The 24450-nt window shown below is 53.7% G+C and overlaps 2 protein-coding genes across 2 annotated transcripts; both read left to right on the top strand.

The window, feature by feature from the left end:
- The first annotated feature begins 1076 nt into the window (after positions 1-1076).
- On the top strand, positions 1077-12516 carry LOC149915849 (uncharacterized). The gene is made up of 4 exons (XM_090151101.1): positions 1077-3806; positions 7902-8079; positions 8235-8468; positions 9636-12516. Exons 1-4 carry the CDS (start codon positions 1077-1079, stop codon positions 12194-12196), a joined length of 5703 nt encoding a protein of 1900 aa, XP_090007227.1. The 3' UTR covers positions 12197-12516.
- A 5597-nt stretch (positions 12517-18113) lies between these two features.
- LOC149915850 (protocadherin beta-15-like) lies at positions 18114-21506 on the top strand. Its single transcript, XM_090150895.1, has one exon. The coding sequence runs from the start codon at positions 18510-18512 to the stop codon at positions 20949-20951; it is 2442 nt and encodes an 813-aa protein (XP_090007021.1). The 5' UTR covers positions 18114-18509; the 3' UTR covers positions 20952-21506.
- The last annotated feature ends 2944 nt before the right edge of the window (positions 21507-24450 follow it).

Genomic DNA, 24450 nt, shown 5'->3' on the forward strand with positions numbered 1-24450 from the left:
AGTAAATGGAAAGAGTTTCAATACATCCAAGTGCAAGGTGTTCCACTTCAGTCCGGTCGTTCCCAGGTTTGAGACAGTCTGTGAGAAGAGCTAATGGAGAGCAGCACTGTGGAGAGGGACTTGGAGTTTTGTGTGAATAAAGAGCTTGACATGAGCCATAAGTGCCTGCATGCAGCCCCGATGGACGCATGTATACTTGGCTCCATCAAAAAAGAGGTGGCCAGCAGAGGTAGGGAGATGATTTTCTGTTGCAGCTTTCTCTCGTTAGGAACCACCGGGGGTACTGTGTGCAGGTCTGTGTTCAGGCTGGAGCACCTGTGATTTGAAGAAAGGCTAAGGCAGACTGGCTTGTTCAGCATAGAGGAGGATTTGTGGAGACCTCATTGAGGCCTTCCCAGTACTTAAAGGAAGCTTGTAAAAAGAGGGAGATTGATTTCCTGTTTGCCCTTCTGTAGCATCGTGTCTGGAATTCCAAAACCTCTGTACTTCTCCAAGCTCTTTCAGCTCATGCAGCTCTTTGCTTGATTAGTATGAAGTTAGGGACAATTTTCAGTCAGGTGTGGGAGTTCTGTTGTGCGGCAACACACTTTGGCATAGGTGCAAGGGAGGTTACGTTTGTCATTTGAGGGAAGGAAGATGCCACTCAGCAGGGGAAGAATTAGAGCCCTGGGTCCATTGGGTGAGGTGTGATAACACAATGTGATGACAGCATGATCAGGATTCTGTCCTAGAATAGAATAATTGTTCTAGTGTGAAAGCAAGCAGGAGTGCTGGTGAATCATTTCCTTACAGCATCTGCAAGCTCTCAGGCACCAGTTCTCCTATTCAGTACTGGTATGTGTCTGACTCTGCCCTCTCACTATTTCCATTTTTCACGGAAAAATGAGAAAATGATGAAAATGCAACCATGCACCCATGGAAAATCACCACATTTTGGGAAATCCAAGAACAGGAAGCAAAAGATTTCGGCAACCGATAACCCAGAGCATCACTGCGTGAGCGGGCAGTAAGCCTGCTGCCTAACACGGCGAATATTTACATTGCGCTTTGGGATCGTGTGTGCAAGAGGAAAGGAGATGGGAACCGGGAACTCCATCCGCATCGGCAGCGCCGGTGAGAAGGCGGAGAAGGAGCAATTCGCCGTTGCGCCGCTGGGTGGGGATGTTGGCCACGGAGCGGCAGCTCCCTCTGGCCGCAGCGCGCTTTCAGGCGCAGGCGCCCAGCAGAGCCGCGCGAGCCGCTCGGGAAGGGCGGCGGGGCACGGAGGCGGGCGCTCGGGGGCTTCGGGGCCGAGCCGCTGGGAAAGTCCGGCGGCTTTCGGTCGGCGAGCGGCAGCTCTCGCCGTGCGTCGGGGCCGGCGAGAAAGGCCGCGAGGCATGGAGGCCGCCGGGAAGGGCCGGCCGTGGCGGAGCGGGACGGCGAGCGGGAGACGGAGCGGCGGCGGCGAGAGGCGAGTGCTGTTGTGGCTCGTGTGCGTTTGCGTGTGGGAGAGCGGGGCCGAACCGCTGCGCTATTCCGTGGCGGAGGAAATGGCGAGGGACTCGTCGGTGGGCAACGTCGCCCGGGACCTGGGGCTTTCTCCGAGCCAGCTGGCGGCTCGCAAGGCGCGCGTGGTGTCCGAGGGGAGCGAGCAGCATTTCCGCCTCGATCCGCACAGCGGCGTCCTGACGCTCACGGAGACGCTGGACCGAGAGCGGATCTGTCCGCACAGCGAGAGCTGCGCGCTCTTCTTTAGGCTGTTCTTTGAGAACCCGGTGCAGCTGATCCGCGGGGAGGTGGAGGTTCGGGACGTGAACGACAACTCCCCCGTGTTCCCGCAGAAGGAAGTGGTTCTGGAGATATCCGAAACGGCATCCACTGGGTCTCGGTTCCCCCTAGAGGAAGCACGGGATAAGGACGTGGGGATTAACGGCTTACAGAATTACAGCCTCTCCCCGAATTCGTATTTCTCTCTCGCTCTAGAAAAAGGAGAAGATGGAGAGAGATACGTGGTGCTCGTCCTTGAGGTGGCTTTGGACCGCGAGGAGCAGCGGGAGCTGCATTTGGTGCTCACGGCTGTGGACGGGGGCTCGCCGCCCAGGTCGGGCACGGCTGAGGTCCGGGTGGTGGTGCTGGATGCCAACGACAACATGCCGGCGTTCTCGCGGGAGGTGTACGAGGTGCGCGTGGCCGAGAACAGCCCCCCGGGGCAGCTGGTGGTGCGGGTGTCGGCCGCGGATCCCGACGAAGGCTCCAACGGCAAAGTGCGGTACGCCTTTACAAAGGCATCGGAGGTATTCGGAGAGCTCTTTGAACTGAACCCTGAGACAGGGGAGATTCGGGTTTCGGGCAGTCTGGATTTTGAGGAAGCGAAAGCTCACAAGCTGGTTGTGAGCGCCACGGACGGCGGTGGTCTGTCTGCGCACTGCAAAGTGCACGTGGAGGTGCTGGACGTGAACGACAACGCGCCGGAGATCGAGCTGAGCTCCGTGAGCGCGTCCATCCCCGAGGACGCCCCGCCGCGCACCGTGGTGGCCCTGCTGAGCGTGCGAGACCGCGACTCCGGCGACAACGGGCGGACGGAGTGCGCCATCGAGGGCGACGTGCCGTTCAGCCTGACGGCCGCGTTCGCCGACCACTACGAGCTGCGCACCAGCGCGGCCCTGGACAGGGAGACGACGGCCGAGTACAACGTGAGCATCGTGGCGGCGGACCGGGGCCGGGCGCGGCTGAGCGCTCGCGAAAGCGTGCGGGTGCGGATCGGCGACGTGAACGACAACGCGCCGCGCTTCACGCAGGCGGCGTACAGCATGTGGGTGAGCGAGAACGAGGCGGGCGCGGTGCGGATCGGCAGCGTGAAGGCGACGGACGCGGACGCGGGCGCGAACGGGCGCGTGAGGTACGCGCTGGTGCGGGAGGAGGGCGAGGAGCGGCCCGCCGTGTCGGTGGACGCCGAGAGCGGGGACGTGTCCGTGGTGCGGCCGCTGGACTACGAGGAGGTGCGCGCCGTGGAGGTGACGGTGCGCGCCGCCGACGGGGGCTCGCCGCCGCGGAGCGCCACGGCGCTGCTGCGGGTGCTGGTGCGGGACGAGAACGACAACGCGCCCGTGGTGCTGCACCCGCCGGCCGACGGCGGCGCGGCGCTGCTGGGCGAGCTGGTGCCGCGGCGGGCGCGGGCGGGCTACCTGGTGGCCAAGGTGGTGGCGGTGGACGCGGACGCGGGGCAGAACGCGTGGCTGTCGTACGAGCTGGCCAAGGCGACGGAGCCGGGGCTGTTCCGCGTGGGGCTGCACAGCGGCGAGGTGCGCACGGCGCGGGCCGTGGGCGAGCGCGACGCGGCCCGGCACAGGCTGGTGGTGCTGGTGCGGGACCGCGGGCGGCCGCCGCGCTCCGCCAGCGCCACCCTCGCCGTCGCCCTGGCCGACGGCTTCTCCGAGGGCCGCCTGCGGGCGAGCGAAGAGGCGCCGGCCGCCGAGCCCGACGGCCGCCTCACCCTGTACCTCAGCGTCTGCTTGGCCTGCGTGTCCGCGCTCTTCGTGGCCGGCGCGGCGGCCGCCGTGGCCGCCAAGGTGCGGCGGGCCCGGCGGGGCGAGCCGGGGACCTTGCCCGCCTTCCCGCGCTCCGCCGCCGACAGCGGCGCCGGCTCCCTGCCCCGCAGCTACGTCTACGACGTCCGCCTCGCCGCCGGCACCGTCGACAGCGAGTTCCGCTTCCTCGGGCCGCTCTTCCCCTGCTTCCCCGCCGGGCTGCCGCAGGGCGCGGCCGAGCAGCGGAGCTCGCTGTGCTCGGCCGGCCTCGGGCAAGAAGAAGGCGACTGGGCCGTGCAGGTGAGGGAGCGGAGCCCCGCGCGGGGGACGAGGGGGAGCGGGGAAGGGGAAAGGGATGGAGGTGTGGGCTGGCACGGAGCATCGGAGCTGCCGTTGCGGTGGTGTCCGAGGGGTCCCCGGATCGGGACGAGAGGGCTGAGGCGGTCCCGGAACCGCCACTTGGGATCAGCTGCTTCCTGGTTGCGGGCTGCCCGCGCCTCTGCGTGTGGCTCCGTCCTCGGAGTAGTTGCTGCGTGAAGTGTGTGGTGTCAGCCGGAGGAGTTCGGCTTGAGCGTGGAGAGCTCCGAAGCAGGAGGGCGGCTGGGCACGGCACACAGCAGGTCTAACCCATGGGATGTGAGATCAAGATCTACGATCTACAATCCTCCTTGTTTCGTCAGTCCTGTGTTTGTTAAGTCCCTGTGTTGTTTTAGCAATGAAATGGTAGTGGACAGTTGTTCATCCTTTATCACCTCGCTGATGGTATTCCACATCAGGACCAATTTTTCTTCACCCACATTAAACCCCATGTTCTCCTTGCAAGTAAGAAGTCTGAGACCTTCTCCATTTCAAATTCTCCCCCTCCTCAATCCATAAATGTTTTCCACTTTTTTTTTTTTTTTTTTTTTTTTTTAATTGTTGTCCTTACTGTAGGATGCTTTCCAATCCTCCTCCTTTGAACATGGATTGGAAAGAATGATGTTACACGTACACTGGTTCAAGATGAGCTGTCTCATCTTCTTGCTAACACCTCCTTATCCCCAACACCCACGTGTCAGCTGTCCACTCTCTTCTTTGCAGGGCCCATCTCCTTTCTCTGAAGACGCAGCTCCCAGGCCAGCAGAAGAGAACACTTGTTTGGGTCAGAGTCCTTGGCTCACCCATCAGTAATCGAGGAGAAAGAGAAGAATCTCAGTCTTCATGGGTTAGCATTCTCACAGGGAAAGGAGAGCATCTAAAGTATTCCAGGGAGGTTCAAGAGTTTTCTGTTGTATTGCGAGGGCACTCTCCCGTTAACTTGTACTTTATTCAGGAGGACTGTGTTGCATGCTGGTTACACTAAGATTTGATGTCTTATTGGCATAGCTCTATTGCTCTTGAATCTTAAGGGAAATATGAAAAAGAAGCTGATCTTCAAGATAACTTTATACTACATCAGCTTTCTTGCATTCTTTGTTGTTGTCAAGTGAATCCTGTAAAAATGATTAAATTTTCTGTAATCTACTCAATACCATGATATACAGCTATTAAAATTAAATGATGCTTGCAAGGGAATTCTTTAGTAACAAGCAGAATGTCCTACACTGGAAGTAACTGACATTGGCACACTGTATATCCTACCGTACGTTTTCAAATTCTCCAAGCTGCAAAGTATGGTCTTTAGATACTGTGTTCTTGTGTTTGTTTTATTTTATTTTTTCATTCATAATGAAAAGCTGAAATAAATGGTTACTGAGCATTATTGAGTATAAATTGGTGGATAAGAAATTGATTGGAAATTCACAGCCAGAGGTTTGTTGCAAGTGGTTTTACTTCCAGGGGGAAGCTGGTAAGGGAACTGTCCCCATGTGTCTGTCTGGGGACTGATACTCCTTGATGTCTTCATCACTGACACAGATGGTGGGATCGAGTGCACCCTCAGCAAGCTTGAGACCAAGCTGAGTGGTGTAGTTGACACAACAGAAGGAATGGATATCATTGAAAGAGACCTTGACAAACTCAAATGTGGGCCCATATAACCCTAATCAAGCTCAACTAAGGCAAATGCAAGGTGTTGCACTTGGGCTGGGACAATCCCAGATACGTATACAGGCTGAGAGAAGAACTCCTTTAGAGTAGCACTGCCAAGAAGGACTTAAGCGGTCCTGGTAGATGGTATATATAACTTGAGCCACCAGTGCACACCTGCAGCCCTGAAAGCTGATGGTATCCTGGGCTGCATCAACAGAGGAGCTGCCAGCATAGTGAGGGAAGTGGTTGTTCCTCTTTGCTCTGCCCTTGTGAGGCTCCATCTTGTACTCTGATCTCGGGGGTTGGAGATTCATGATCCTTGAGGTCCCTTCCAACCCTGGCCATTCTATGATTCTGTGATCTGGTACCCAGCACAGCACAGCAAAGATGTGGAGCATATGGAGAGAGTCCAAAGGAGATCCACCAGGATGGTCAGAGGGCTGGAGCACCTCTCTCACAAAGACAGGCTGAAGACTTCTTTGGTTTGGAGAAGAGAAGGTTTCCAATAGTTAAAGGGAGATTATACAGAAAGAGAAATCAACTTTTTATACAGGAAGATAGTGATAGAACAACAGGGAATGATTTTAGACTGAAGGAGGGGAGATTTAGATGAGATATCAAAGGGAAGCTTTTCACTGAGAGGGCAGTGAGGTGCTGGCACAGGTTGCCCAGAGAGGTTGTGGATACCCCATCCCTGGGGGAGGTCAAGGCCAGGCTGGAGGGGGCCTTGGGCAATCTGATCTAGTGCTTGATCTGACAGTTGGCAACTCTGCCCACGGCTGTGGGGTTGGAACTACATGATCTTTGTGGTCCCTTCCAACCCAAGCCGTACCGTGATAAATCAGAGAATTAAAGGTACTATTTGTGTTTTGGTTTTTTTTTGTTTGTTTGTTTGTTTGTTTGTTTTACTATACAATGGGCTAAGACCTTTACAAAAAACTTAAGGAGCTGCAGAATATAAGAAGTCAAGGAGCATTCTGTTCCCCTTTTATCAAGTGGCATTGAAATATAAATTCATGTGATATTTTGTATTACATTACACATTTTCAAGAGTGAAATACCTAATTAAAAAGTAATAAAAGCTACTTGGAAATCCCTCAGGTGAGTGTGTTTTCTCAAAGATCACTTATCATAGTCATCACCAAGGAAATATTCATTGTCAGAGGAGATAAATTTGAGCATTTGGAGTGGATTTTATTCAGGGAAAATCAAAGGACCTTGGCAGGAGACTTCGCAGGAGGCAGGAGAAGGCTCATTTAAATTGTGCTGAGGTTGGAGAGACAAGAGAGATGCTGCCCTGAACCCCTTTGTGAGGGCTTCTGGCCTGACAGATGGTGAACCAGGGGAGCAATGTCAGTCTATTTCAGAAACCTGCTCTTCTTGGGGTTGGTGGGCTGCAAGAATGTCTCTGTCAACTGGCAGAGCTGCAAAAAGGTTAGCCAGGAGTTGGACTCGATGTTTCTTATGGGTTCCTTCCAACCCAGGATATTCTATGATTCTATGAAATGGAGATGAGGAAGAGTGTGGAATCACTCTTAGGGAGAATGGTGGCTGTGATCCTGCTCCTCTGCTTTTAGAGGGGGTAGCAGATACCTACAGTACTCTGTACCCAAAGAAGCAGAGAGAAGTTCCTTTGTGGTGAATACTTTCAGCTGAGCCTGCATGCTGCGATGCAAGAGTAGACAGATTGGGTGGAGCTGTGTGGGCAGACCGAGCCCTGCCTGGTGCATTTCGTGATGCTGCTGGAGGGTCCACTGCTGTTCTTCCAAGCTGAGATAAGCCTCACACATATTAATGATCATGCTTCCATGTTCTTAAATGAAGAAGTGATTAAAAAAAAAATCCAGAAATTGGCAATGTTGGAAGACTCGATTTTTTTCTGGAAAGTTCTTAGGATACAGATGCAGGAAAATACAAGTGTTCAGCATTACAGCATCAGCTTGAACCACTATTTCCACATCTACATCTGCAGGCGGAGTAATGGCAGAAGACACAGTGAGCTGGCGTTGGACAGAGCTCTGGATTAGGAAGAGCAGAAGTGGTTTTCAGCATCATGGCTATGGATGGTGGGTATCCACCATGCTCTGGCACAGCCTTAATCCACATGGTAGTTCTGCATATAAATGACAACATTCCAGCATTTACCCAGATAAAAAAAAGTCCAAATATTTGAAAATAGCTCCTCGGATACATTAGTGCTGATGATTCAGCTAAAGGTTTAGACTCAAGAATGGATGAAGAAATAGCCTATTCCATAGTACAAAATTCAGAGGTAATTGTTTTAATGTTTAAAGTGAATACAGAGATGAGACAGATTAGACCCCAAATGCCATTGGATTATGAAGAAACGAAGACCTATGAGGTACACATTCAGGTCACTGACAGGGAGGACTGTCCATGCACTGCAAAGTAGAGGTGTGGGTAGAGGATGTGGATGACAATGTCCCTGAGGTCGCAATTACCTTCCACACCAACACCCTCTCCAAGTCTACTCTGCTGAACACAGTGGTGGTGTTCTACTGCATGCAGGACCAGGACTTGGGGCACAATGGCAGGACAAGATGTGAACTGCTGGATGAGCATTTCAGCACTTCAGCATTTCACTGCTGGCTGGTGAAGCTTATGTACTGGTAGCATCGGAAGCACTGGACCAGGAGGAGGTGTCAAAGTTCAACATGACAGTGTGGGCCAGCCACATGGGTTCTCCCACACTCTCAGCATTGAAGACACTGCTGGTGTGGCTCTTGGATATTGATGACAACGTGTACACCTTCTCTCAGACTGTTTACACTGTAGTGTTAAGCAATGACAAGCCTGTGGGAAAGATCCTGAACAGTCTTGATGCTATGGACGTTGGCATGGTTGAGAACACCCATGTGAGGTACATACTGGAGACAAAACCACCAGTGGCCACTGATGTGACAGACTTCTTGTTGGTGGATGACAAGAGTGGCACTGTATGAAACATTGTATCCTCTGGACTATGAGGATGTATGCACCTTTGAGGTGACCATACACATGCTTCTGACAGGGGCTTGCCACTGCTGAGCATCTCAGTGCTGCAGTGTTTGATGGTGTGGAAGAAGGACAACGTGCCCACTCTGTTGCAACCATTGCCTGACAGCAGCGTAGTAATGGGCAACCTTGTGCTGTGGCAGGTGTGGGTGGGTTACCTGGTGCCCAGGATGGTGGTGGTGGACAAGGATACACAGCAGAATGCATGGCTGTTCTCCCTAGACTTCATCATTGCTATTTCAGGATCAAGCTCTTCAAGGGTCACCTTTGCCTAAGGCTTCAATGCCCTGCTGCTTATTTTTAACCTGTTGGCAAATTCATTAGTGGATGGATGGCATGGATCCATTAGTCCATGGATGGTATGGACCTCTGTGACCACACTATGAAGTGTGTTTGATAAGTGGTTTGGGGCAGAGTGACCTTAGATTCCTGTGGCCCATCCTGACAAGCACATGAACCATATGGAGCCTGCAGCATGTGGGGAAGATGGGAGCCTAGACTGGGAGAAGAGCAGCTCCTGATATTCTGGCTGTCTGCATGTCCTTCTCAGGAAGCACACATGGGAGAGTGGAGGACATGCTTGCTTTTAGACTAAGCTATGAACAGCTCCAGTCATTGTCTATAGTGTAACAAGGTATTATGTCATTACTCAGATACTCATTTTGCAGAAAGAAATGGCTTTGCAAAAAGTCTTATCTAATCCCATTAAAAAATACGGCCATGCCATGTATGAAAAGGTTTTATTAGAAGTGACAGGACAGTGGATATTTGGAGATTCTGACGCTGCGTTGTGCTGCGCGTTGTGCTGCGTGTTTTCTTCTTTCTCCGCTGCGTGCGGCGGCGAGAGGCCGCGGGCAGGAGCGCGTCCCGTCCCCGGAGCAGTCCCGGCGCGGGCCGCAGGGTGGTGCTCGTGGCCAAGGCGTCGCCGAGCGGCTGCGGGCGGGGAGAGGCCGAGCCCAGCGCAGCGCAGCGCAGCCGGGAGGAGGCGGCGGAGAGCGGCGGCGGAGAGCGGCGGCGGAGAGCGGCGGCGGAGAGCGGCGGCGGAGAGCGGCGGCGGAGAGCGGCGGCGAGCCGTTGTCCGTGCTGCCGTGAGGTCCGCGTGAGCCGCCGGCGGGCCGTGGCGGCCGCGCTGCCGCCGGGCTCCGTCCGCACTCGGCGAGAGGCGGCGAGGGAGGCGAGCGGGGAGGGAGGCCGTCCGGCCGGAGGCTGTCCGCCGCCCCGCCATGGCGGCTGCGAGGCAAGTGGTGTGTGTGTGGGCTTTGCTGGGCGTGCCTTTGCTGGGCGTTCGCTGCGAGCCCATCCGCTACTCCGTGGCCGAGGAGGGCGAGAGCGGCTCGCCGGTGGCCGACGTGGCGCAGGACGCGGGGCTGGCCCCGGCGCAGCTCTCGGCTCGCCGGGCGCGCATCGCCTCGCCGGCCGGCCGGCAGCACTTTCGCTTAGAGCGCGGCAGCGGCCGCCTCGTTGTCGCCGAGCGGCTCGATCGGGAGGAGATGTGCGGCCGCTCCCGCACCTGCACGCTCGCCTTCGAGCTGCTGCTCGCCGACCCGCTGCAGTTCTTTCCCATTGAGGTGTCGGTGGAGGACATCAACGACCACTCGCCGGTCTTCCCGGACGAAAGGGTGTCTTTTGAGATCCCGGAGTTTGCTGAAGCTGGCTCCCGTTTCCCTGTGGAGGCTGCTCGGGACCTGGACATTGGCAGCAATGACATCCAGGCTTACAGCATCGTTCCTGAGAACGAGTTCTTCACTGTCTTATATCAGCCTCAACGTGAGAGTGAGATGCATGTCGACCTTGTTTTGCAACAGCCTCTGGACAGAGAGGAGCAGCCTGAATTGGATTTCACTCTCGTTGCCACGGACGGGGGCTCTCCACCCAGGACTGGTTCCACCCAAATCCACATCGTAGTTCTGGACGTAAATGACAATGCTCCCATCTTCACGCAGAAAGTGTTCATTGGGCATGTTTTGGAAAATGCTCCCGTGGGTTTTGTGATTCTCCGAGTGGTGGCTAATGATGCCGATGATGGCATAAATGGTGACATTACATATGAATTCACACAATCAGGTGGACACAAGTATTCAGATTTTACAGTTGATCCCAAGAGTGGTGAAATTCGCCTCATGCAAGTTCTGGATTTTGAGACAACACAGAAGTATGAATTCAGTTTGAGGGCAGTGGACGGAGGAGGTCTCTCAGCCATGTGCAAGGTCGTGGTAGAGGTGGTGGATGTGAATGACAACGCACCAGAAATCGTGGTCAGTTCCTTCAGCAACCCTATCCCTGAGAATGCAGCACCTGGGACAGTGGTCGCACTGTTTGCTGTCAGGGATCAGGATTCCGGTGTGAATGGGCAGGTCAGCTGTGTCCTGGAAGAGCAGCTCTCCTTCTCGCTCCGGCCAGCCTTCAAGAACTACTACGAGCTGGTGATCGTGAGCACGTTGGACCGGGAGGAGAGAGCCCAGCAGACGGTGGTTGTCAGTGCAGCAGATGCAGGGTCTCCTCCTCTGAGCAGCAGCCACACGTTCAGCGTGGACATCTCGGACGTCAACGACAACGCCCCCGTCTTCAACCAGACGTCGTACACCATGTACGTGCACGAGAACAACGTCCCCGCGCTGCGCGTCGGCGCCGTGAAGGCAACGGACGCGGACGCGGGAGCCAACGGCAAGGTGAGCTATTCCCTGGTGCCGGCCCATCCGCCAGAGCGAGAGCCCTGCTCGTGCGTGTCCGTGAACTCCGAGAACGGAGGCGTGTTCGTGCTGCGGCCGCTGGACTACGAGCAGCTGAGGCAGCTGGAGGTGGTGGTGAGCGCTGCCGACGCGGGGTCCCCTCCCCTCAGCAGCACCGTCCGCGTCCGCCTGCTGGTGGTGGACGAGAACGACAACGCGCCGCTGGTGCTGCACCCCAGCGCGCAGGACGGCAGCCCTCCGTGGAGCGAGCCGGTGCCCGCGTGGGCCGAAGCGGGGGAGCTGGTGAGCAAAGTGGTGGCCGTGGACGCCGACTCGGGTCAGAACTCGTGGCTTTCGTACGCGCTGCTGAGGGCCACGGAGCCGGGGCTGTTTGCCGTGGGCGCCCAAAGCGGGGAGGTGCGCCTGAGGAGGGCGCCGACGGAGAGGGACGCGGCGAAGCAGAAGCTCGTCGTGCTGGTGCGGGACAACGGGCGGCCGCCGCTGTCGGCCACCGCAGCGCTCAGCGTGCTCCTCCTGCGCGGCTCCCGGGACGCTCAGCTGCCGCAGCAGAGCCCCGGCGCACACGACGAGGACGGCTCCCTCACCGCCTCTTTAATCGTCGCCTTGGTCTTGGTGTCGCTCCTCTTCTTGGTGTCGGCGGCGGCCTTTGCGGCTTGCAGGGCGTGCAAGAGCAAGGAGCCGAGCAGCGGGCACGTGCTTGACGGCCCCAGCGGCGTGCAGAGCTACGTGGCCGATGGGGCCGCTGCCGGGACCCTGCCCCACGCCTATTGCTACGAGCTCAGCCTCACCACGGGCTCGGGCGAGAGCGAGTTCAAGTTCCTCAAACCCGTCCTTCCCAGCCTGCCAGCGCAGCGCTGCAGCACGGGGGTGTCTGGCGACGATGCGGAGCGTTTCCCTGCTGTCCCTGTCAGCGTGGGGGATGCTGATGTCGAGAGCCCCGGGATGCAGTCGGTGGGACAGTTTAATGGCTTTTAGTTAGCACATTAGGGTCTGCATTAGCAGCTGATTCATGGCTTGTTTATAGCGGCTTATGTTATTTGATAGTTAACTCCATGCCCCATGGTTAGATCTGCATTTGTAGTTTACATCCCATTTCACAAGGAACGTAACTGTAATTGGAAGCTGTGGATAGGGAAAAGGGAGAGTGTTCTTTCTGAGTCTCACCTAGATTTCAGTCCCTCAGCCTTGTAGCTCTTGCCACAACAGAAATTGCCTGTCTTTCAAGACGTCCACACACGTCAGCCCATCTGTCATCTGGATGAGGAAGGAGGTTGCAGCATGTGAGGGCTGGATTTTGTGCCATCTGTTAAGCAAGCAGAGTTCATCAGTTGCAACGGTTGGCTTCCTTTAGCTGATGAGGGCTTCCATCCAAGCCTTTCCAGGCACGCCAGTGAGTGAGGAGAGTGGGACCTGCAAATGCTCCAGCCGGGAAATACCTTTGTCCTGCTATATTTGAACTTCCAGCCAAGTTCACTCGATGCACAGGGAGTTGCATCTTTGCTTTTTGAACGTGGGCTGCATTGTCTGACGTTAATGGAAATCATGACAATGGTAAGAAAGTTTTGTTTCATTTTGTTTCATTATGGAAGTTCCCTCTGTGTCTTCTTTTGGTTCATGCTAAATGCCATCGGTGTGTGCTGCTATCCTTTGCAGTGAAAGATTCTTTTTGTGTTGGAGTGCTTTTGCATAAATGCTTCAGTAATTCTAACTTGAGATGGAGCAAGAGCAGATAGACCTGGGGCAGAACTGGCATGGCTGAGGATCCACTGGCAGTCTACTGGGCAGCATCTCAGTGTCTAAGGGAGCTCTAAGAGTGATTGGTTGTTTGTGTTTGCCTGAATGCTACGTGTTCCCTCTACTCCGTTAAGCAGCAACAACGCGATGCATGTTTTATACGTGTCATGGAAAGACAGCATTCCGATGTGTTCTGTCAGTTTCTGCACTGCCTCTGTAGTGGGGTTCTTTGCACGGTGCCCAGCTCATTTGGTGTCCCATGTGCTGGGTGATCATTTGGGCCATGCTTATGCGTGTGGAGGATGCAGAAGTGCAGAGCTGCAGGGCTCAGTGTGTGGGGAAGTTTTCTGAGTGTTCCCTTCATTAGCACTGAGTCTGTACAGCCGGTGTCCTTGTGGCTGGAGAAAGGAAGGGCTGTGTGCAAAGGTATTGAGCTCCAGAGGGAAGCTGCATTGGCCATTTGCATCGCCCATTCCCAGAATGCTGAGTGAGAAGGAAGGTTTCTGTGCATGTTCTGTGCAGGAAAGTGTCACAGAGAAATGTGCAGCATGTTTTGAGAGCTGCTGTGGTGTGCTATGTGTGGAGCCGTGCATTTCAAGGGCTGCAGGCATTGCATTCTTGCTCTGCTGAGTTGTGCTTCTACCTGTGAATGCTGTGTGTTTTGCCTCCTGGTCATGACGTCTCTCCATCCAGATGTGCCCTTCTGCAGCCACTCTGATGCATTCTCCTGCAGCTCAGCTGTTCAATTGGGTCATTGCTGAGTGCAGCAGCCAGCAACACAGCTGCACTCGTGGTGTTAGGACACACCATAACACATAGACATGCAGACCTCTGTTTTGCCTGGGCTGCAGTGTGCTAATAGGAATAGTATTGGTCTGCATATCGATGCACTGCTCTGAAAGTAATCCCTCCTATTTATTCCCATAGAAACTTCAACAATGAGTACAATAACACTGTTGTTTGGAGCAGATTCACATCTACAAAATGCTATTTTTTATCATAGTCACCATCACAGCCATGCGTATTGACCAGTGGTGCACAGGTGTCTGTATATTGTGCTCATAGTAATCTTCAGTAGTCGAGGTGACCCTCTGTTGCTACTGCTAAAACACAGCACTCACTGGTTCACGGTGCTCACATCCACTGACTGGACTGCATAAACATTCAGCAAATGTTGCTCAAATCCATGATGGAATATTTTCTGCATGGAGTAATTCATTGATAATTGGAGTTTCTCACATTCTTCTATGTCAGATGGCATTTTGTCAGACTGCCCCTCTGCTGTCATCTGCCATACGGTAACAAAATGCAATGGGATATTGGTGGGAAGGTTCAACCTCGGCTGCCATACCTTCAAAATCTGCCTTGGCTATCTTTGGGCTTCACAATAAAATGGGAGGCAATGCTTTCAGAGCATCCCTCATTGGTATCACAATATCATTATGTAAGTAAGAAAACATTTAAGTTTGTCATATTTGTCTGTAAACTCCATTAAAAGTGAACAAGTCCATAAAATTAATGGGATGTTTGATGCTTTTTTTCACTGAAACCAATGCATCAGGCTGGTTTGGTTGCAGCGGTTGCAGTTCTTACTGAGATCTCAATGACTTCATGAAAGATTTTTGATGAAATGTCACTCCTCCTATATTTCATTCTTGATAATAGTTCTTCACAAATGGATATGCTGCCCCAAAGTAATGACGTGAATAAATGGTGACGGTGAATTCAGTGATGTTTCTCTGTGATATGATTGTGAAAGTCTTCCCCAGCCAGGTCTCTAGCTGCATGGACCAAGGTGCAGATTGCAAAGGTAAGAACTGGGAGGAGGAAGATCTGCGTGCTGTCAGTGAAGATCAAATTGGTGATCATCTAAAGAAGCTGCAGATGTGCAAGTGCGTGGGACCCAGTGAGATCCATTCACGGGTTCGGAGGCAGATGAGGTTGCCAAGCCTTTATCCAACATATTTGACGTGTGATGGCAGTCTGGTGATGTTCTCATTGGTTGGAAAATTGGACATATAACCCCCATTTTGAAGAAGGGAAAAAAAGAAGATGCAGGGATTTGAAGGCCACTCAGTCTCGCCTCTGTGTCTGGCAATATCGTGGAGCAGATCATTTTGAAGACCCTTTGGAGGCACCTGGAGAACAGAGGAGGTGATTGTTGGAAACCAACATGGCTTCAGCAAGGGCAAGTCATGCCTGACAAACATGGTGGCCTTTCATGATGAACTTACAGCATCAGTGGAGAAATGAAAAGCAACTGATGTCATCTATGTGGACTTGTGAAAGGTTTGCTAAGGTTCCGCATGACGTCTGGTCAGCAAATTGGAGAGAAATTGATGTGATGGACAGACCAGTCGATGCTCAAGGAATTGGCAGGATGGTCACGCTCAGAGAGTTGTAGTCAATACCGCACTGTGCAGGTGGAGACAGTTGATGTGTGTCTGTCCTCAGGGATCACTGCTGGGAGTGGTGTTGTTTAACATCTTTAACATGTCCGTGGAGAAAGATTTGGGGTTGTCTATTGGTGAAAGACCTACATGGGCAGCCATAGAATCTTAGAATCATAGAATCACAAGACTGGAATGGACCTGCAACATCATCTAGTTCTACTGACCTCCTATCACCTTTGCTGCCAAAAGCTCTGAACCATATCTTGTAGCTCCTCATCCAGATGCCTCTTGAACACTGCCCAGGGACGACGAGTCCACCACCTCCTTGGACAGCTATTCCAGTGCCTGACCACTCTCTGAGACAAAAAAGTTCTTCCTTATGTCTAACTCAAACCTCCTCTGGTACAACTTGCAGTCATTTCCTCCGGTCCTGTCTGTTGCCTGGGAGAAGAGACCAAACCCCTCCTCATCCCAACCTCCCTTCAGGAAGTTGTCCATCAGTGACCACTCTCCGGTCTTCCTGGATGAATGGGTAACCTTTAAGATCCCTGAGAGGGGAGACCCAGTTACACGTTTCCCTGTGGAAGCTGCTTATAACCTGAACATTGGCAGCAATGGCATCCAGGCTTACAGAATTGTTCCTGAGAATGAGTTCTTTAGTGTCTTCATTCAGAGTGAAAGTAACAAGCATGTAGAACTGGTTTTGGAGAAGCCTCTGGACAGGCATTCCAGTGACCAGGCTGACCACTCTGAGACAAGAAGTTCTTTCTCCTCTGGTACAACTTGTGGCCATTTCCTCGGGTCATGTTTGTTGCCTGGGAGAAGGGGCCAAACCCCTCCTCATCACAACCTCTCTTCAGGAAGTTGTAGAGTGCAATGAGGTCTCCCCTGAGCCTGCTCTTCTCCAGACTAAACAGTGCCAGCTCCCTCAGCTGCTCCTTGTATGACTTGTGCTCCAGTCAACTCACCAGTTTTGTTTCCCTTCTCTGGACATGCCCCATGGCCCCAATGTCTTTCTTGTAGTGAGGGGCCCAAAACTGAACACAGTACTCGAGGTGTGGCCTCCCCGGTGCTGAGTACAGGGGGATGATTCCCTCCCTGCTCCTGCTGGCCACACTATTTCTAGTGCAGGCCAGGGTTTTGTTGGCCCTCTTGGGCACACTGTCGTCTCATATTCAGCCAAGCATCAGCCAACACCCCCAGGTCCCTTTCCTCTTCACAATCATCCAGCCACTCAGCCCCAAGCCTATAGCTCTGCATGGGGTAATTGTGGACAAAGAGCAGAACCCAGCACTTGGCCTTGTTTTAGCTCATCCCATTCACCTCAGCCCAGTGATCCAGCTTATCTAAAACCCTCTGAAGGGCCTCCCTACCCTCAGGCAGATTGACACCGCCTCCCAACTTGGTGTCATCTGCAAACTTGCTGAGGGTACACTCAATCCCCTCATCTAGGTCATCAATAAAGATATTAAACAAGATGGGCCCTAGTACCAATACCTGGGCAACACCACTTCTAATGGGTCACCAGCTGGACTGATCTCCATTAACTAGTACTCGTTGGGCACAGACCTCTAACCAGTTCCTTACCCAAAGAAGGATATACCTGTTTCCAGGCCACGGGCAGCCAGTTTCCCCAGAAGAATACTGTGAGAGACTGTGTCAAAGGCTTTGCTGAAGTCTAGGTAGACTACATCAACAGTCATTCCCTCATCTACCAATCTGGTTAAACAGTTGTAGGAGGAGATGAGGTTGGTCCAGCATGACCTACCTTTCATGAACCCATGCTGCTTGAGCTAAATCCCCTGGATGTGCCATGTGATCTCACCCAAGATGATTTGCTCCATGAATTTACCTGGTACCAAGGTCAGGCTGAGAGGCCTGTAGTTCCCTGCATTCTCCTTGCAGCCCTTCTTGTAGATGGGAGTCACATCGGCAAGCCTCCAATCCTCTGGGACCTCTGCAGCCAACCAGGAGCGTTGGTAGATGGTGGCGAGCGGCTCAACAATCACCTCCACCAGATCCCTCAGCACTGTAGGATGGAACCCATCTGGCCTGGGGCCAGTGTAACAGTGACAGTCCAGATGGAGGAGGAACTCTCTCCCTGTCTCTGCCTGAATAAATGGTGTGTGTATTCCGTGTTGCATCCCAGACTTCCACATGTGGGCTTGATGTTCCCTGAGAATAAATGATCTGCCTAAGGGGAGATGCAGAGAAGGTGTTGAGGACCTCAGCCTTCTCTTTATCCTCAGATAAGGAAGAAGTATTCATTGTGTGTGGGTAGACTGCAAGACAAATCCAGGAATTTTATCGAGCACGTGTGCAAATGGAACAGTGACAAGAGTGTAAAAGTGGCCATCAGTTTTGTGCAATCACTTTCATTCTGGGACTGCTGTTTTACTGGAACGAGTGACCTTTAAGATCCCAGAATTTACTGGAGCTGGCTCATGTTTCCCTGTTGTGTGTGCTCAGGGCCTGGACATGGGCAGCAACGACATTCAGGTATATTACTGAGGATTCTCAATGAGAGTGAAAAGCAGCAGGAACAATACGGTGTGCAGATTTTGTCTTAGACTGCATGAATTTTCATTTATTTTATTTTCATTTTTCTGCTTGGATTGTGATTGAGCATTGTCTTATGTGTTCCCCTTGAAATATACAGTTTTTCAAGCAGAAGAGTGCGGCGCCGGGTGTGGAAATGTTTAATTAAAAATGCAACACCACTGAATATTTGGAGATTCTGACGCTGCGTTGTGCTGCGTATTTTCTGCTTCCTTCTCCGCTGCGTGCGGCGGCGAGAGGCCGCGGGCAGGAGCGCGTCCCGTCCCCGGAGCAGTCCCGGCGCGGGCCGCAGGGTGGTGCTCGTGGCCAAGGCGTCGCCGAGCGGCTGCGGGCGGGGAGAGGCCGAGCCCAGCGCAGCGCAGCGCAGCCGGGAGGAGGCGGCGGAGAGCGGCGGCGGAGAGCGGCGGCGGAGAGCGGCGGCGGAGAGCGGCGGCGGAGAGCGGCGGCGAGCCGTTGTCCGTGCTGCCGTGAGGTCCGCGTGAGCCGCCGGCGGGCCGTGGCGGCCGCGCTGCCGCCGGGCTCCGTCCGCACTCGGCGAGAGGCGGCGAGGGAGGCGAGCGGGGAGGGAGGCCGTCCGGCCGGAGGCTGTCCGCCGCCCCGCCATGGCGGCTGCGAGGCAAGTGGTGTGTGTGTGGGCTTTGCTGGGCGTGCCTTTGCTGGGCGTTCGCTGCGAGCCCATCCGCTACTCCGTGGCCGAGGAGGGCGAGAGCGGCTCGCCGGTGGCCGACGTGGCGCAGGACGCGGGGCTGGCCCCGGCGCAGCTCTCGGCTCGCCGGGCGCGCATCGCCTCGCCGGCCGGCCGGCAGCACTTTCGCTTGGAGCGCGGCAGCGGCCGCCTCGTTGTCGCCGAGCGGCTCGATCGGGAGGAGATGTGCGGCCGCTCCCGCACCTGCACGCTCGCCTTCGAGCTGCTGCTCGCCGACCCGCTGCAGTTCTTTCCCATTGAGGTGTCGGTGGAGGACATCAACGACCACTCGCCGGTCTTCCCGGACGAACGGGTGACCTTTAAGATCCCTGAAACCAGCGACCCGGGCTCCCGTTTCCCCGTGGAAGCTGCTCGGGACCTGGACATTGGCAGCAATGACATCCAGGCTTACAACATCGTTCCAGAGAACGAGTTCTTCACTGTCTTATATCAGCCTGAAAGTGAGAGTGAGATGCATGTCGACCTTGTTTTGCAACAGCCTCTGGACAGAGAGGAGCAGCCAGAATTGGATTTCACTCTCGTTGCCACGGACGGGGGCTCTCCACCCAGGACTGGTTCCACCCAAATCCACATCGTAGTTCTGGACGTAAATGACAATGCTCCCATCTTCACGCAGAAAGTGTTCATTGGGCATGTTTTGGAAAATGCTCCCGTGGGTTTTGTGATTCTCCGAGTGGTGGCTAATGATGCCGATGATGGCATAAATGGTGACATTACATATGAATTCACACAATCAGGTGGACACAAGTACTCGGATTTTACAGTTGATCCCAAGAGTGGTGAAATTCGCCTCATGCAAGTTCTGGATTTTGAGACAACACAGAAGTATGAATTCAGTTTGAGGGCAGTGGACGGAGGAGGTCTCTCAGCCATGTGCAAGGTCGTGGTAGAGGTGGTGGATGTGAACGACAACGCACCAGAGATCGTGATCAGTTCCTTCAGCAACCCTATCCCTGAGAATGCAGCACCTGGGACAGTGGTCGCACTGTTTGCTGTCACTGACAAGGATTCCGGTGTGAATGGGCAGGTCAGCTGTGCCCTGGAAGAGCAGCTCTCCTTCTCGCTCCGGCCAGCCTTCAAGAACTACTACGAGCTGGTGACCGTGGGCACGTTGGACCGGGAGGAGAGAGCCCAGCAGACGGTGGTTGTCAGGGCAGCAGATGCAGGGTCTCCTCCTCTGAGCAGCAGCCACACGTTCAGCGTGGACATCTCGGACGTCAACGACAACGCCCCCGTCTTCAACCAGACGTCGTACACCATGTACGTGCACGAGAACAACGTCCCCGCGCTGCGCGTCGGCGCCGTGAAGGCAACGGACGTGGACGCGGGAGCCAACGGCAAGGTGAGCTATTCCCTGGTGCCGGCCCATCCGCCAGAGCGAGAGCCCTGCTCGTGCGTGTCCGTGAACTCCGAGAACGGAGGCGTGTTCGTGCTGCGGCCGCTGGACTACGAGCAGCTGAGGCAGCTGGAGGTGGTGGTGAGCGCTGCCGACGCGGGGTCCCCTCCCCTCAGCAGCACCGTCCGCGTCCGCCTGCTGGTGGTGGACGAGAACGACAACGCGCCGCTGGTGCTGCACCCCAGCGCGCAGGACGGCAGCCCTCCGTGGAGCGAGCCGGTGCCCGCGTGGGCCGAAGCGGGGGAGCTGGTGAGCAAAGTGGTGGCCGTGGACGCCGACTCGGGTCAGAACTCGTGGCTTTCGTACGCGCTGCTGAGGGCCACGGAGCCGGGGCTGTTTGCCGTGGGCGCCCAAAGCGGGGAGGTGCGCCTGAGGAGGGCGCCGACGGAGAGGGACGCGGCCAAGCAGAAGCTCGTCGTGCTGGTGCGGGACAACGGGCGGCCGCCGCTGTCGGCCACCGCAGCGCTCAGCGTGCTCCTCCTGCGCGGCTCCCGGGACGCTCAGCTGCCGCAGCAGAGCCCCGGCGCACACGACGAGGACGGCTCCCTCACCGCCTCTTTAATCGTCGCCTTGGTCTTGGTGTCGCTCCTCTTCTTGGTGTCGGCGGCGGCCTTTGCGGCTTGCAGGGCGTGCAAGAGCAAGGAGCCGAGCAGCGGGCACGTGCTTGACGGCCCCAGCGGCGTGCAGAGCTACGTGGCCGATGGGGCCGCTGCCGGGACCCTGCCCCACGCCTATTGCTACGAGCTCAGCCTCACCACGGGCTCGGGCGAGAGCGAGTTCAAGTTCCTCAAACCCGTCCTTCCCAGCCTGCCAGCGCAGCGCTGCAGCACGGGGGTGTCTGGCGACGATGCGGAGCGTTTCCCTGCTGTCCCTGTCAGCGTGGGGGATGCTGATGTCGAGAGCCCCGGGATGCAGTCGGTGGGACAGTTTAATGGCTTTTAGTTAGCACATTAGGGTCTGCATTAGCAGCTGATTCATGGCTTGTTTATAGCGGCTTATGTTATTTGATAGTTAACTCCATGCCCCATGGTTAGATCTGCATTTGTAGTTTACATCCCATTTCACAAGGAACGTAACTGTAATTGGAAGCTGTGGATAGGGAAAAGGGAGAGTGTTCTTTCTGAGTCTCACCTAGATTTCAGTCCCTCAGCCTTGTAGCTCTTGCCACAACAGAAATTGCCTGTCTTTCAAGACGTCCACACACGTCAGCCCATCTGTCATCTGGATGAGGACAGAGCTTGCAGGATGTGAGGGCTGGATTTTGTGCCATCTGTTAAGCGAGCAGAGTTCATCAGTTGCAACGGTTGGCTTCCTTTAGCTGATGAGGGCTTCCATCCAAGCCTTTCCAGGCACGCCAGTGAGTGAGGAGAGTGGGACCTGCAAATGCTCCAGCCGGGAAATACCTTTGTCCTGCTATATTTGAACTTCCAGCCAAGTTCACTCGATGCACAGGGAGTTGCATCTTTGCTTTTTGAACGTGGGCTGCATTGTCTGACGTTAATGGCAGTCATGAAAAGGGTAAGAAAGTTTTGTTTCATTTCCCCATTTTGCAAGTTCCCTCTGTCAGTTCATTTTTGTTCATGTTGAATGCCATCGGTGTGTGCTGCTATCCTTTGCAGTGAAAGATTCTTTTTGTGTTGGAGTGCTTTTGCATAAATGCTTCAGTAATTCTAACTTGAGATGGAGCAAGAGCAGATAGACCTGGGGCAGAATTGGCATGGCTGAGGATCCACTGGCAGTCTACTGGGCAGCATCTCAGTGTCTAAGGGAGCTCTAAGAGCGATTGGTTGTTTGTATTTGCCTGATTGCTACGTGTTCCCTCTACTCCCTTAAGCAGCAACAACGCGATGCATGTTTTATACGTGTCATGGAAAGACAGGATTACGATGTATTCTGTCAGTTTCTGCACTGCCTCTGTAGTGGGGTTCTTTGCACGGTGCCCAGCTCATTTTGTGTCCCATGTGCTGGGTGATCATTTGGGCCATGCTTATGCGTGTGGAGGATGCAGAAGTGCAGAGCTGCGGGGTTCAGTCTGTGGGGCAGTTTTCTGGGTGTTCCATTCAGTAGCACCTGTGAGTCTGCACAGCCGGTGTCTTTGTGGCTGGAGAAGGAAGGGCTGTGTGCAATGGCATTGAGCTCCAGAAGGAAGCTGCATTTGCAATTGTCATCACCCATTCCCAGAATGCTGAGTGAGAAGGAAGGTTTGCCTGCATGTTCTGTGCAGGAAAGTGTCAGAGAGAAATGTGCAGCATGTTTTGAGAGTGCTGCTGTGGTTTGCTGTGTGTGGAGCCGTGTGTTTCAAGAGGTGCAGGCATTGCATTCTGACTTTGCTGAGTTGTGCTTCTTCCTGTGTATGCTGTGTGTTTTGCCTCCTGGTCATGATGTCTCTCCATCCAGCTGTGCTCTTATGCAGCCACTCTGATGCATTCTCCTGCAGCTCAGCTGTTCAATTGGGTCATTGTGGGGACTCACCTTCATGCATGGCGTGCAGCCCCCTGTCTTGCCCGAGCTGCATTGTGTTAAAAGGAATTGTGTTGGGCTGCGTATCAATGCACTTCTCTGAAAGTAATGCCTCCTATTTATTCCCATAGAAACTTCAGCAATGAGTTCAATAACTGTTGTTTGGAGCAGATTCACAGCTACAAAATGCTTTTTTATATCATAGTCGCCATCACAGCTGTGCGTATTGAGCAGTGGTGTACAGGAGTTGGTTTATTGTGCTCATAGTAATCTGCAGCAGTGGAGGTGACCCTCTGTGGCTACTGCTAAAATGCGGCACTCACTGGTTCACGGTGCTCACATCCACTGACTGGTCTCCATAGACATTCAGCAAGTGTTGCTCAGTGTCCATGATGGAATATTTTCTGCATGGAGTATTTCATTGATACTTAGAGTTTCTCACATTCTTCTATGTCAGATGGCATTTTGTCAGACTGCCTCTCTGCTGCCATCTGCCAAACGGTAACAAAAGGCAATGGGATATTGGTGGGAAGGTTCAACCTCAGCTGCCATACCTTCAACATTCGCCTTGTCTATCTTTGGGCTTCACAATAAAATGGGAAGCATTGCTTTCAGAGCATGCCTCATTGATATCACAATATCATTACGTAAGTAAGAAAACAATTACTTTTGTCATATTTGTCTGTAAATTCCATAAAAATTGAACAAAACCATAAAACTAGTGGGATTTTTATTGTTTTTTTTTTTTTTTTTTTTTCACTGAAACCAATGCATCAGACTGGTTTGGTTGCAGCGGTTGCAATTGTTACTGAGATCTCAATGACTTCATGAAAGATTTTTATGACATGTTACTCTTCGTGTAATTCATTCATGATAATAGTTCTTCACAAATGGATATGCTGCCCAGAAGTAGTGACGTGAGTAAATGGTGACGGTGAATTGAGAGATATTTCTCTGTGATACGATTGTGAAAGCCTTCCCCAGCCAGGGCTCTAGCTGCATGGGCCAAGATGCAGAAAGCAAAGGTAAGAACGGGGGGAGGAAGATCTGCGTGCTGTCAGGGAAGATCAAATTGGTGATCATCTAAAGAAGCTGCAGATGTGCAAGTGCATGGGACCCATTGAAATCCATTCACGGGTTCTGAGGCAAACCAAGTTGCCAGGCCTCTATCCATCCATATTTGAAGGGTGATGGCAGTCTGGTGAAGTTCTCATTGTTTGGAAAATTGGAAATATAACCCTCATGTTGAAGACGGGAAAAAAAGAAGATGCAGGGATTTGAAGGCCACTCAGTCTCACCTCTCTGGCTGACAAGATCATGGAGCAGATCATCCTGAAGACCCTTTGGAGGCACCTGGAGAACAGAGGAGGTGATTGTTGGAAACCAACATGGCTTCACCAAGGGCAAGTCATGCCTGACAAACTTGGTGGCCTTTTATGATGAAGTTATTGCGTTTGCAGTAAAAGGAAGAGCAACTGATGACATCTGCTTGTACTCGTGAGATGATTTAATGTGGTCATGTGTGACATCCTGATCACCAAATTGAAGAAAAAATGGATTTGATGGATGGATTTTGATTGCTGGATAAGGAAGTGGCTTTGTGGTTGCACTCACAGTGTTGCAATCATTGGCTCATTGTCCAATTGGAGACCGGTGATGGGCATCGGCCCTCAAGGATCAGTGCTGGGACTGTTTCTGTTTAACATCTTTGTAGGTGACATGGACGAGGAGATTGAGCACACCCTCAGCAAGTTTGCAGATGACACCAAGCTGAGTGGTGTGGTTGACATACTAGAGGGAAGAGATGCCACCCAGACGGACCCGGTCAGGCTTGAGAGGTAGGCCCATGCCAACCTCATGAAGTTCAAGCAAGACAAGTGAGAAGTTGTGCACCTGGGTCAGGGCAATCCCTGGCTCAAATTCAGGGTGGGCAGAGAATGGCTTGAGAGCAGCCCTGAGGAGAAGGATTTGGGAGTGTTGG

This window comes from Phasianus colchicus, chromosome 15 (assembly GCF_987193195.1).
Source record: "Phasianus colchicus chromosome 15, bPhaCol1.hap1.1, whole genome shotgun sequence".
Lineage (NCBI taxonomy): Eukaryota > Metazoa > Chordata > Aves > Galliformes > Phasianidae > Phasianus > Phasianus colchicus.

Coding starts and splice junctions, on each gene's coding strand:
- LOC149915849 (XM_090151101.1), top strand. CDS start 1,077: ATGGGAACCGGGAACTCCATCCGCATCGGCAGCGCCGGTGAGAAGGCG. Junction 3,807..7,901: donor AAGGCGACTGGGCCGTGCAG/GTGAGGGAGCGG, acceptor GGTCACTGACAG/GGAGGACTGTCCATGCACTG. Junction 8,469..9,635: donor GTTGGTGGATGACAAGAGTG/GCACTGTATGAA, acceptor GGTCCGCGTGAG/CCGCCGGCGGGCCGTGGCGG.
- LOC149915850 (XM_090150895.1), top strand. CDS start 18,510: ATGGCGGCTGCGAGGCAAGTGGTGTGTGTGTGGGCTTTGCTGGGCGTG.